Here is a 14225-nt window from a genome sequence, read left to right on the forward strand (position 1 = left end):
GGTTGAGATTCTGACGTAGAGTCCTTTTATGGCAGGAAAGGACAGTTCTAATGAAATCTGGGTATGGTATCCTCACAGAGAAAATGAAGGAGACAAATTCATTTCAGCTTGACAAAAAGAGCGCAAGTTGCGTGTGGTCAGTTTATGTCTTTCATTGCCACTCTACGCTACCTACTACTTACATGAGAAAACTGCTTTTGATGCAATGCAAAAGATTTCAACAAGTTATCTATGGTTGTAGTTTCATAGTCAGCGAGTCATACAGTAAGCTATGACATTATCCAGTTCAAACACGACCATAAGGAACAGGTGGTATTCTCACTGGATGTACTACAGGGAAAAAGGTTACTGAATCCAGACAGTGTTCTTGCTTACTCAATGTTACTCGGTTTTTCTGCAGCACATGTATATACAAGTGAGGGAATGATGGAATCTTGTTCTTTCTTGCATATCACACTGGAAAACATAAAATGATTACATCGACACACACACACACTAAATAAAAAAACCCCAACAACTGATTGTTTGCCGACAAACATGCCTCTGAAGAATGTGGCTTATAGAAGAGCCCACACATGTACTATCAACACTGCAGAATACTGGAAATATCTATGGCAAGTACTAAACTTGGCATTCATCTTATGTTTATAGTTACACCAGTAGCTATATTCAAAAAGCCTGAATTCCCCCCCCCCCCCCCAGCATATCTTCATTCAGCACTCTTTAATTAAAATTCTATATGATTGAGGTGTTTGTAGAAACTTCGAACAAAGTGATGAAAAAACTGAATACTGGTAGGTTCCATGTATGTCGTGTCATGTCTTATTCTGGTCCTATGTTATATAGTCACGATTGCATTAACAAATCTTTACAAACTGAGTGGATACACATCCCGTTTTTCAAAATACCATGATAAGTGACTTAAAGACATACCGATGCTTGTGGACTATGACAGTTTAGGAAAGCCCCACTTTTATCCCACCTGAAATTCAATACTGCCATTGAACAATGCCCAACAGGGAAGATAAAAATGTCTCCTTTATCTTCCTACTATGTCCTTGGTAGTACTTTTGGTGTCTAAAAGTTGCCTTGGGGGAAAAAAGGTGCATATACATCTTATACATGATTTAAATAACCAAGTATCAACTGTTGTAAAATGTTTTATACATGACTCATCCATTTTTAGACAAAAGAGACTAGCCTTTGCTCAAGACACAGCTGTATAATGCTTCTTGCCCGCATGAGTTACAGGCTGTTGTAACTAAATGTCTAGTTGGTCTGGCCTGGTGTGTACGGTAGATCTTCCATGTTACTACATGCAAAAGCACTTTATTTGTATGATTGTCCAAAGTTTGTTGAGCCGTGGATATTCTGGCATGAACCCATACTAACCAATGACATTTAAGAGTTCAATCAAATATACTAAATATGATTACATCATACCACCAACTCTCCACAAATCAAGAAAAAAAAAATCAACGAGAGGAAACAACTTCATTATGGAAAAGAGAAATTAGCATAATTTCACAATACATGTAGATGATTTCTCATTTTGTAATTCTAAGAAATATGCATATAAATTATATCTTTGTATAATAACATTTCTAATTCGCTAGAGCAACGATACTGACTACTATGACTCCTGCAATCTGGCCGTTCCCAGGAAGAATTGTAGAAATCTGTCGATGATGAAAGCAGCTGCCATGTCGCCCACCAGGACTTGAAACACAAGAAATCGGAACTGTTTGAGACAGAAAGATAGAGATAGAAAGAGAAGGAAAAAAGAAATTACTACATGATATAAAAGTGGGATGATACCAAAGAGGTTATATACTCACTGCCTATAGAGGGCATACTACAAATTTGCATGTAAAATGTCTCTGATCACAAGGGGGGGGGGGGGGGGGGGTTTGAGTGCATTCCTTCAGTAGTAATGGCAAACTTCACTCCGCATGTGTGTGTGCTGTGCTCTCACACAACAATTGTACAATGCATATTTGAACTTTTTGAACTTTTAGCTGCACAGCTAGTTGCATGTGCACAAAGAGCAATTGGTAATCTGCCATAGGATAATAGGCGGTGCAGTTATTTTGTTATTTTTCGCGACATAAAACTTCCGCGAATTGTCACTGGCATTCAATGCATTGTTTAGAAATGTGCGCATTTGCTTTCGCAATCTTGCCTCCTCGCGAAATTTGCAAAAGTTTCATGCACACGAAATTTTCTGCAAAATGAAATTCAGCATTTATACTATGAAAATAAGAATTTTCCAGAATAGATAATTTTCCTATTCAAATATCAATGAGTAGGACCTGAGGGATCATCTCTCCAAATTTGGTGTTTTTATCTGCTGTGTAACGGTAATATCAAAATTTGACATTAAGCAAACTGACTATAGACCGTCATACTTGTGGCAAAAATTTTTTGGCTAACATCTCGCAATTTTGTTGGTACTCAAATGAAATTGTGTTATTACAGTGTTATTTCACACATTTCTTAGGCATATGTGAACTGTTTTGCACTTCAAACAAGAGTTATGAATACTCCTTCCTATGTATGTTGCATACACAATGAAGTAACTACTACTACAATACTTACATCAGTAGTCCGTAAACTCAACTATCTCAAACTGGTCGGAGATGTCAGGCACGACGCCGGAGACTAGGGCGAACACGGCCACGGTGGAGAAGAAGAGACTGTAGAGGAGGGGCTTGTTATCCCTCAGGGACTCCATGAATGGATGACCCTGTAGGGGGGGGGGGGGGAAACACACATACCAATTAAAACAAAACAATCCTGACAAGTTACTGTCTCCACTACCCTTATGCAGGGCTGCACACTACTGTAAAAGTGGATATTTTCCGCGACTAATTTTTTGCGCTTGGCCGGGTAAGAAGAGTTTTGCATGTTTTTAATTCTGCGGAATCAAGACATCAACTACTGGAACATACGGCAAGCAAAAATATTCGCATGCTTTTATTTTCGCATTTGTTTCTGGTTGCGCAAAATGCAAGAAAATTTCTATACCGCGAAAATTTCCACTTTCACAGCAACTGGTCCAAATTTTACTGGCACTCTTTTTCAACTGGCTCCAACAACATCATTTTTGTCATTTTACTGGTCATGATGGACAAGTAAATTTATATGGGACCATTGGATTATTGCCAGTGTTCAGCCGTTGTGGCTTATATGTAACTTGTTTACACTGGGGGGGGGGGGGGGGGGCAATTAGCAAACTTGGCAGTGGTATATAAAAAATGTGGATCTGAATGCAAGGTCCGAGAAGAAAAGTATAAAATGCAGGAACCTCCACATCTGAAAATGTGACTGGATGATAGAGATTTCAGATGCAAGTACAAACCACTTTTTGTGCAATAGAGCCCACTGTGATATATATTTTAACTCTCAAGAATAAAAATGTCATCACATATCATCTCGAGATTATAGCAAGTTTGTTCCTCGTACTTCTTCGCTGCCTCTCATGTGTCTCCTTCAATGGATGCGAAGAGATTTCAGGGGAGCCTCCCTACAGAGTCAGGGAGACTTGGCTGCTCTAAATCCCAGAAAGAAACACTTCAAACAGTGAACAAAAGACCTGCTCACCTTGTAGTTTACAGTGAACAAAAGACCTGCTCACCTTGTAGTTTACAGCAAAGGTGCTAATCTGCAACATCATGGACAATATATAGACTGTGCTGTTGACCAGGTTTGGCTCGAAATCCTTCTCTAGGTCAGCAAACTTCTCCTCCCTGCGTGGAAAAAACAAACAAGCACACATCCAAATAGATACAACTTACTGAGGTTATTTATTTTTAACACAAGTTAAAAAAAAGAAGCAACACACACAGAAAGTGACAGGTTATCCAAATACTTCAAAATCATCATTTCACAAACAGCATTAGAAGTCTAAAGTTCCACTGCAAAGTGTGAAATATTTGGTTTCATCGAGGTTTCTTTAAAGATACCCATTTCCAAACATTTGAGCAACCACCTTGTAAATCTTCTTCCCTCGTCCCTAAAAAAAATTTACTCCTGATGCTTTGAGCCTTTTCTGTCCTTCAAGCTACATTTACTTATGTGGAAGTACTTAGTAGGAGCATTTTGTAAAAAGCTATTATATTTGCCTACCCTATCATTAAATACTACAGAAAACCAATGCATTGGGCTGAACTTCTTCTTTTTTCTCATTGGGCTAAACTTGCAAGCAAAAACTACATATGACATGCCACACATATTGTGATGTATGCATAGAGCTAGGAGCATCTTCTTTGAGTTGAATTGTCCTCTTACTATTGTAAAAGATACCTGGTCCACATTACGACAGCAAACTCATTCACTCTACAGGACTAGCGAACATGAAGAAAACTAGAAATAACATAGCAGTTGTATACCTAACTTGAAATCACAGACGTACAGAATTACATTTCATATAACAAGCAAGAAATTGTGCGTTTTTATTTTAGCGCTAGCTTAAATGTTTTGCTAAATGCACAAAAATTTCCTTACAGATGGGGGAAAATGGAACTTTGCTTGAACACTGACCTCTTGGGGGACCTGGCCTTGGCCTCCTGGACAAGATACATGAGGCAGAAGAAGTGGACGGCGAACTGAGACATGACCGTCAGCACTGTGTACACGTTGAATATGTTCGGCAGGGGCCGACTCCTAGATAGCACCTTCAGAGGCTGGTGTGGGGGAAAGGAGCAACGGAGACTATAGAGTTAGACAACAATTATCCACAAGTCATATTTGAGAAAGTCAATATGCACACACATGTAAATACACTCAATAATACACAGAAACATAAAAACACAAACATTTTGATACATCCAATCACAGACAGAAACATATCGATACACACACACATACATACACTAAATCATACTCAGAAACATATGAACACAAATACATGTAAATAAGATCAACCATGCACAGAAACATATCACAATGTGCATACACTCAATCATACACAGAAATATGCAAATCACTTCATCATATACAGAAACATATAGACACACACATATTTTGTGCTGAAGAGAAACAACAATTTGGAGAAGATTTCACTGGATGTGGCAATTTGTCATTACTATCATTAATACTCCAAGTAATTTGACATCATGGCATGAACTAACCTTTGACCTTGAAATAAATAGAAAACAGCCGGCCAATAGGAGACCCTGTAGTGTGGCCTGGGCGTCGCTGAACTTGACCCCGTCCAGGTACAGCACACTCTGGCTGTAGGCCAGGATGAGAGCGTTGAGGGCCAGGATCTTGAACATCTGGAGAGTGGTGACCAGCGTGCAGCGGCCCTGCTTGATGATGTGACACACTGCAGCGAAGAGTAAAAGTGGTGCACACATATGCCAAGTTTCATAGAGATATCTTGAGCCATTTCCAAGATATGGTGAAAACAAGTAAAATCTAGTATTTTCTCTTGACCTTTCACCCCATGGTCCAAAACTTGCCCAAGAGAATCTTTATCTGGTAATGCATGTATACACTAAGTTTCAAGGAAAAATCCTTGAGGCATTACATAGATATGGGTGAAATAGGGAAATTTCAAGAATTTAACCTTGACCTTTGACCTTCAGTACATGCAACTAAGAGTTGATAGGCACAACTTTGTCCATTCATACAACATACATATGCCAAGTTTCATTTGGATTCCTCTAACATTTAAGTTCTGCTGTTCACAAAATTGATTACGGATGGACGGACGGACAGACTGAAAAAAAAAAACCACACACACAAAAATGGAAAACAGAGAAAGAACATACAGGAAAGAAAAGGGTCATGGGCGGAAAATCAAAGAATAACTTAAAAGAAATTGGTCCTCCACACATACCACATTGCACTGATGAGAGTTTGGAGGTAAATGGTGAGGCTATACTGGCATCACCTAGCTTCACAACCTGAGGCTGGTCTTGCTCCTCAATATCCTTCAGAAGGGCATTAATCTTTTTCTGTAAGGGATTGAACATGTGAGTATTAGTACCCAAAAGGTCACACAAACCCTTTTGACAAAAATAAGCAAATAAATCAATGGTTAAAAAAAAATCTATCCATGCATATTTTCATTCTAAAGGCAAAATAACTAGTTTTGTTTGTTAGAAATTGGGAAACTGCACTTAATGATATGTACAATGAACAAAAAACAACATAAAAACACATCTATGTAAAAAAAAAGAGCAACAACATATTTTAATAATTGGATGAAAAGATAAATGGTAAATGGTAAATCAGAGTAGGTATCAGCACTTATCATCATGATCAATCTTGCTCCTAACAGCATACTGTCCCATATTGATCAGTGGTTTCTCACCAAAAATGTTAGAAACCTGAAATTAGGTGTCAACCAAAACTATACAGTCCCTTTAACTAAACTTATTTGTCTGTTTGTCCCCCCCCCCCCAAAAAAAAAATAAATAAATAAAAAAAAATAAAATAAAATATTAAAAAAAAATCTTTTTTTTTTTTTGCCAGAGAAAGTTAAAGTTTCAAATGCTATCCCAGAAAAAAGAGAGATAGTTCCATGAATGAAAGATCAGGCTGTGACTAACCCTTGTGAGGTCTTCTCCCCTAGCTATGGCTCTTTGACGTGCTGCCTTGCCTCCACCAGCCCCATGCCTTCCCCCGTGTGATGGGCCTGGGAGGGCCTTTTCGGGGGCCGCTGAGTTCTTGGCCTGCTTGCCGTCTGTCACCCCATCTCCCATCTGCATTGGCGAGTGTAAAACGTACAAGTTTATGATCTTTTCACACATTTTATTGACACATGCGTATGCAATAAATCACCAGGCCCACCTCTCCCTGAGATTGAGGGAACTATGTAAGTAATACAAGATCAGCAACCAGCAGTTTGATGCATCCTGCACATGTGGCGTAATTGATAGAGACCCAAGCTACACAGGTGTATCTTGCGATGAAACTATTAGAAATTATGACAACAAATTTCACACAACACAGCAAATCTTTTTCTTTTTTCATTTATATTTCTTTTTTTTTTTTCTACTGAATGTTATCCGTGCATCAGTGTGAGAGAAAATTGTTTACAGGCACAAACTTACAGACTGATGATCTGCAAAATGTATTAGGTGTTGAACACACAGACAAACACACAGACAAACAAACAACTAAAATTGTATGGTGTACAAAGAGAGAAGAGAAAACACATTCACATAACTGTTGGACAAAAATAAAATGCATGCAAAAGCAGGTGGAACTTGTCCAGGACTTCACATGATATTTTGCAGATTTTGCCTCTAAAGAAGTGTAATATGACACCTTCCATCCATGCTGGAGCTATATTTTTGCCCACGAGATTATATTTTTCCTAGGCAGGCAGTGCTGAGGGGAAAAAAAAATTGTCTCAATGTGAAATCACAACTCCTATGGGACTGTCAAGTCAATATATAACAGAACAGACAAGGCAATATATATTATATTGTATGGTCTAAATAAATACACATCATTTCATTTAAGCCCCGTCTGCAGCCAGTCAAATTATGGAATTATATTACCTGACGTGACATTACTGCTTGCAATAATCTACAATTTTTATGCTCTTGCATTAGTCATGTGACTGCATCACGACCCAATCAGCAACCAGTATTTATGTCGCGCATTCATTATAAGCAAGTGCACATCAGACAAGCGTGAAACGTAGCCTCAGGTCTAAGCTAACGCTGTTTGGAGCCTTAATGCCCCACTCCATACCTCATCTTTCTGCTTCTTCTTGTCTTTAATCACCCTTCCTGGAATATTGGAGAGGAGAGCCACGCCTTTTGGCAAAGAAATGACAAATGATTCATTCGGGTTAAACCTATGCTTGCAAACAATGACTGTCATTTGATGTATCAAGCAATACCCATCAACTAATTCTGTATCTTTTCATTACTGCAAAGTCTGTGCATAAACAATGTACAAAAAAAGTAATAATAATGACAGCTCGGTTCTTCAAATCTTAGGGCACACTTCGTTGACATATTGACGCAACTGCATTGTTAAGAACCAGGTTATATACAGTCAGCTGGAATGCTTAGAGCTGGAAACGATACCTGTCTACAACAGTAATAACTGAGAACAACAGCCTAACATGCACAATATTTTGTCCTGCAACTGGTCCAGAAGTCTACAGGAATCAGGGCCTTACATTGTATATCATAAGGAATCACAGCTGATAGTTAAGTTGGCTTCTCCTACAACTCTTCATAACTCTGCATTGGAAAATAAAAAATCTCTTGCCAAGCTTTCAAAACGAAAGGGCGAGATCCAGCCTATTTTCAGTGGGCAAATATTTTAACCTTGCCTGAAATAGATAATCAGGATTACTGCTAGAGGTGAATGTACAACAATGATTTCTCTACTTTACACCTCTGTCACTGGCGTTCGAATATCAATATTTGAATACCATCCTATAACAGCAATGTGCGACACATTTTGGATGACTGCACATAGCCGCTGGCATCGTTCAAGTTGGAACCTGGGCAGGTGCCAAGAGAATGCACAAAAAGAACATCATCGTCACCGAAGTCATGACGTGACAGCGCACGCCCATTGACCTATTTTGAATATAAGTCTGCAAAAAGACTAGACATAGACTTACCAACGTGTGCATGTTTGAGGGCACCCACATCATTGGTACCATCTCCACACATGAGGGTGGTAAAGCCTAAACTCTTTAGGGTGGTGATGACGTACTCCTGTTAGAAAAAGAGAAAATGCCATTTATCTGCATCCAGAAGTGAGGCAGAATTAAACTACCCACATATTAACCAACCGTGTCCACACAAACATTTCTGCACTTTGATGCCTGGAATCATTCTATCATGATTACCATCATTCACTGCTAATATTTCAGAAAGTGCACGAAAATTTTTCTCTCATTCTGGCAATAACTTGGTCATATACTCAATTGCTTTTGATACAGAATTTTCAAACCCTTCACGGAATTCATACGTAATACTTCCAGTGGCAACACATTTTTAGATAAAATGCTTGCATTAATTTCTTTCCCAGATGATGCCCCGCATAAAGCATAATAATCAGATAACTTGACAGAAAAGTATCACTATATACTGTACCTTTTGTTTTGGTGCAACTCTGGCAAACACTTTGACTTTTGGCAGTATGGTGTTCAGGAAAGACTGGTTTGTGGCTTGGAGATGTGTGATGGCCTGCAAAGATTGACCAAAAGGGGAAAACAAAAATAAAACAAATGACTGATTACCATCATGCGTGTGTTTGAGTTAGTGGAAAGAATAAATGCTGCATGTCAGTATTAGCCTCTCCCGACTCTCTGCAATGTCATGCATGCCACTACTCTAAAAGAGCAAATTTGTTTGCGCACAGTTCACCGAGACAAATTTTGTGTTCTTGATTTCGCCAAAAATAAACATGCTCCTAATAACAGAACTAATTCACCTAAACAAACTACAATTACATGTACATGTTTTATCATTGGGCATATAAACATATCAACTTCATCAAATTTTACCAAACAGTTAAATTTCCGTATTCACAGAATTTTCAAAGTGGTGTAATGTATTTTAAAACCCAACCTTGGAATTCATGGGCAGAAACAAATTAAGAAAGCATAAATATACTTTCCTAAAGGAACTCTGCATATATTCTTTGCATTCATTTTAGTGCCAATGCATAAATCAAATACATACAGAAGAAAAATCATGATATTTGTAATCTCTTTTAAACAAAAATTAGATGTGTGAGGTGCACAAGCAATTTCAGTTTGAATTATTTTCATTTTCCGGAGAGCTACGTCTGGAGCATACCTCTCCTGTGAGGCAGAGATCACTAGCCAATAGCAGCCGTCTCTCTTCCTGGGAGGGGACCATGGGATATGTCACCGAGTCGTCGATGGCCTGCCAATGCCACTCATCAGACTCTGTGCAAGGGGGGAGGAATCAGGTAGACACATTCACAGGAGTGGCAACATTTACCATATCAGAGAAGTTCCAAGGAGTTATCAGGCAGATACACATGTACCTGCATGTGAAATGCACCCCAGGGGTTAAAAAGCAATGCCCAAATTGGGAAGATTTGTTTACATTTTGTTGTCAAGACATGAGAGGATATTCATGCTTTCAGGAAACTTCCCTACTCTAGATTTGATTCCTTTTGTGCAAATAATAAACAAGCCCAGAAATGGTACTCTCTGCCACATTCCAACAACCTAACAAAGTGGAAACAACACCACTACAACAATGAAAAGGTTTACTATTGCACTAGCAATGATAATCCTTAAGTTTCCACTGGTATAAAATTAAGAGTTACAGATTGAGAAATAAAACAAAATATGTTGCTATAAAAGTAAGAGTCACAGATTGAGTAATAAAATATGAATGCCATACTATCGGAACATATTTCATTAATAGCTGACCATGTAACAAATATTTTGTATCAGCGTCACTAGGCTGTCAGCCCCATAAACCAACTCAATCACAGTGTCTCCATGGTAACACCTACCCGTCTCACAGGGTGGCTTGAGGATGAGTGTGTGAGGTTTCCTTGTAAAGCGAAGCTCCTTGGCCACGTGGCAGGCAGTCAAGGGGTTGTCTCCTGTTATCATGGTAGTCTACAGAGGGGAGGAACAAAAGTTACTCATTTATGTACTTGTATATTATACTGTGCACTCTGATTACAAGGTAAAAGTTTAGGCCGGAAAATTATGTACTTGCAAGTTTTTAATTGTTCATTTGTTTGGTTATCACGAAAGAAAACTGCCGGTCCCATAGACTTCATTATAACACGGGTCCGCTGTACTTACTTTGATTTTGCTTTTGTATTTGCTTTAATTTCATTCAAATCTAATGCATGAAGCATCTGCTCATGGGACCCATGAAATATAGAAATTTTTGCTAATACTGGCAGCTGCAAGTTGTTATGAATTCATAAAGTTTTGATGTTGCTATAGCTGGATAAGAAGACTACAATAGTTTGTGACACCACTGAAGAACAATATGAAAAAATGTAAAGAGAATTCCACAAATCATCATTTTCATTTTTAAAAGAAAAGTACACATTCCTTTGACTTGTTACTGACATGTTATGAGTAATATTATACCCCCTGCTTTCTGAAAGAGGTAAGTCAAATACTTTTTCGTTATGGTAGAAAAATGAAAATGTGTTGAATTCTCTATTTTCTTTATATTGTTGTTTGGCAATGAAGTTGCAAACTGTAGTAATCTGCTCATCCAGTGATAGTGGTCTTGAAACTGAAGAATTTATATGAAACTTTTCAATGGATAGTGCAATTTTCCTCAAACTCCACTGATATGTTCTACAAATAATGCTGCATCAATTCAATCCACATGTACATTTGGGGCAAGTTCCCCTTTGAAGTCTGAATCTCTGAATAATGGTCACATGACTCACATAGTGTGAGGCATGCTGGATCTCCTTGATGGCTGCCTTGGAGTCCACTTTGAGGGGGCAAGAGATGATGACGAAGCCAGCAAAGACGAGGTCCTTCTCTACCTCATCCCGGCTAAGGTCTCGTAGCTGTCAAAGAAAAAAAAAAATGCATAGATGAGTTTGCTGACTACAATTAAAGCTTCACAGAGTTACATTCAAACTTCTAATGCTAGCCCTGTTAGCATACAACACCAACTGTAACAAATCCACACAACTAATGGGCTTGGCATTATAATAGGGTGGTCAACTGCTCCAATATATGGCTGAAAGGTTCCCTCACCTGCTGTGAAGACATATGGCCAAGTTTCCTGTGGCCCAGGGCCAGGACCCGGGCACCCTGTCTGGACATCTCTGAGTGGACCGCATCGTAGTTATCGGGGACAAATGAGAACTATGCAGAAAGGAGAGCAAAAAAAAAAAGAAGAAGAAAAAGAATTTGCATGACACGTAAAGAAGAGCCTCCCGTTCATATCTGGCTGAGCTGGTGCACAGACATATCAGAGCGACATACTCATCGGGCATGAACGAGAACTACGTGTAGGAGGGAGCAAAAAAGGTAATTGTGAGCGATGGGAAGAACTACTCGCTGATTGTATGTGAGCGACACAAAAATACAGACATAAACGTAAAATTTCTGGTCATTACGACAATTCACTCTCTGCATCCGAGTGATACTAGAAACATGGATATATATAAAGGATTATCACAACATTTAGTGCCACAGTATCAATGGTATCAAGGGAACCAACAGGCTACTTGATATACTGAAAATCACATTCATTTTTCACCTTGGAAATATATCATCTTTGCTCAATTCAATGGCATGCCAATTTTGAAATAGTTCACTTTAAATAGAAACACTGATGAACATGGCTATTCCCTATAAAAAGAATCTTATGAGAATTGGCTCCACCTGAAAACCTCATCAGCACAGTATTTTATTCTTGCCATTCCATTGCCCTTTCAGATCAATAAAGCAGATGCAAAGGATTTTACATAATGATAGTCCGATCATTCATACAGATGTACACATCCGTAACTCTGATAATCTTGAATGAGAAACAAATTTCAGTTTATCTTTATCTCTTTTTCTCAAACTTGTACATCTCAGATATATACATATTAAGGCGACATGCCTTTCACATGCTTAAATCAAATACATGTCATGGATTTGCAGACTTTTTACATCCATCTTTGATTTGTCTTTGCTGCCTACCATTGATCGGAGTGTCTCTGGAGCTCCCTTCACCGTTGCCAGGTAGGTGCAGTCGACTGACCCAGGCTCCTGTAGTGAGACGATCACGGCCATGCGCTTGAGGGCGCTGGAGAAGTGATACCGTGTGACGATCTTGAGGGGCTGGCTCCTAAATCGCTGAGGGATCACAACGTCACCTGGTGTGTGTGTGTGGGGGGGGGGGGGGAGGGTGGGGAAGATGTAGTGACTTTAAGAAAATCATGGGTGAGGTATTCAACTAAACTTTTTGCTATGCCAGTTAAAGTGAAAAACCTCCCTTCCATGATCTTTGACTATCTACAAAATCTCTGAATTCAAGCATAGACCATATTTTATGCATCTAGATGTCAGTGATACAGACAGATTACAAAAAGTTTTGCTTTAAAGACCATAATATATATCACTCAGGATTTTCCTTTACATATCCGGCCAAACTGGGATAAAATGCCAAGTGAATTCACATACCACAACAAAAACAGCAAATCTTAAGGGAAAATCAATTAAAAGCATGATTGTATCAATCCTGCTGTATACTTATGTATGTAATTATACTGTGAATGGTGACTCTTTTATGACCTTTCATTCACATGTTACAAATGACTTATTCAGAACTCTTTCACTACAATTGGCAATTATTGCAAAACTGTACAACTTTTATCAAGTTTTGACCACAACTGCTGAAATTCTACAACAGGACAGGGACCTTTGCAAAAGTTGAAAAAGGCACAGGACGCAAACTGTGATTATTTTTTGTGTCTTGCATTGGTAAAACTGACCCTTGGTGAGTGTCCAGTCCACAGCGGTCAGTGTGGCCTTCTCCAGGGGGTCCCCAACCAGAGTGTCATCCAGCTGGGCCAGGGAGTGACATGTGGCCAGGACCTGGACCGTCTCCAAGGGAACGTTGCTGATGGCACACATCTTGTCCCGGCCCCTGGGCAGAGGTTAAAGAGCACACGAAAAGAAAAGAAAAATCAGATATATATATCCAGCATCATAATTCTCTGTTTCACAATCCATGTGCCATCAATGTCCATACCACGAGAGGCATATTTTCCCACTTGTGGGTCGACAACAAAGAAGTTTCTAGTATACCACTGCTACTGGAGTTCTGTTACTTAACATCAACATCAGCTGTTTCCAAGACGACACACCCGGCAAGTACTGTATACGCCATATATTTTGCGAGTCTAAAGTTTTGCGAATCGGGAATTCCCGACGATTTCGCGAGTGGTTAAATTCGCGATCGTAAAGTCCTGCACCGAACAGAGAAATGCACATGCGCACGTCACATTCACATCGGGATCAGAGTCAATATTTTAGCATGTCTTTAATTTCGCAAATAGCACCTGATTCGCGAAATTCGCGAAAATAAAAACCTCGCGAAATATTTGGCGTATACATAATATTTCGCAGAATGAAAGTCGACCAATATTTCACAGAATGAAAATCGACCAATTGAAGAAATATCAAACTAACGGCAATATTCCAAGCAGAGGAGAAAAGAGGGATGAGTTAATAAAACTAGCATGAACCAGATTTCTGGATTTGTCTAGCCTAGTTA

At 39.0% G+C, this 14225-nt stretch overlaps 1 protein-coding gene across 1 annotated transcript in view; it reads right to left on the bottom strand.

Moving 5' to 3' along the window:
- Positions 1-1633: 1633 nt before the first annotated feature.
- LOC140240800 (endoplasmic reticulum transmembrane helix translocase-like) overlaps positions 1634-14225 on the bottom strand; it is a 39108-nt gene continuing 26516 nt past the window's right edge. The window contains exons 12-27 of the mRNA XM_072320576.1: positions 13441-13595; positions 12647-12822; positions 11711-11821; positions 11392-11517; positions 10483-10591; positions 9789-9901; positions 9081-9173; positions 8603-8699; positions 7714-7778; positions 6561-6713; positions 5846-5963; positions 5133-5329; positions 4543-4685; positions 3638-3749; positions 2610-2746; positions 1634-1748 (exon numbers count right to left, since the gene is read on the bottom strand). Of these exons, the coding sequence (XP_072176677.1) occupies positions 1634-1748; positions 2610-2746; positions 3638-3749; positions 4543-4685; positions 5133-5329; positions 5846-5963; positions 6561-6713; positions 7714-7778; positions 8603-8699; positions 9081-9173; positions 9789-9901; positions 10483-10591; positions 11392-11517; positions 11711-11821; positions 12647-12822; positions 13441-13595 (2020 nt within the window). The remainder of the gene's footprint in view (positions 1749-2609; positions 2747-3637; positions 3750-4542; positions 4686-5132; positions 5330-5845; positions 5964-6560; positions 6714-7713; positions 7779-8602; positions 8700-9080; positions 9174-9788; positions 9902-10482; positions 10592-11391; positions 11518-11710; positions 11822-12646; positions 12823-13440; positions 13596-14225) is intronic.

This window comes from Diadema setosum, chromosome 17, assembly GCF_964275005.1.
Source record: "Diadema setosum chromosome 17, eeDiaSeto1, whole genome shotgun sequence".
In the NCBI taxonomy this organism is placed as follows: domain Eukaryota; kingdom Metazoa; phylum Echinodermata; class Echinoidea; order Diadematoida; family Diadematidae; genus Diadema; species Diadema setosum.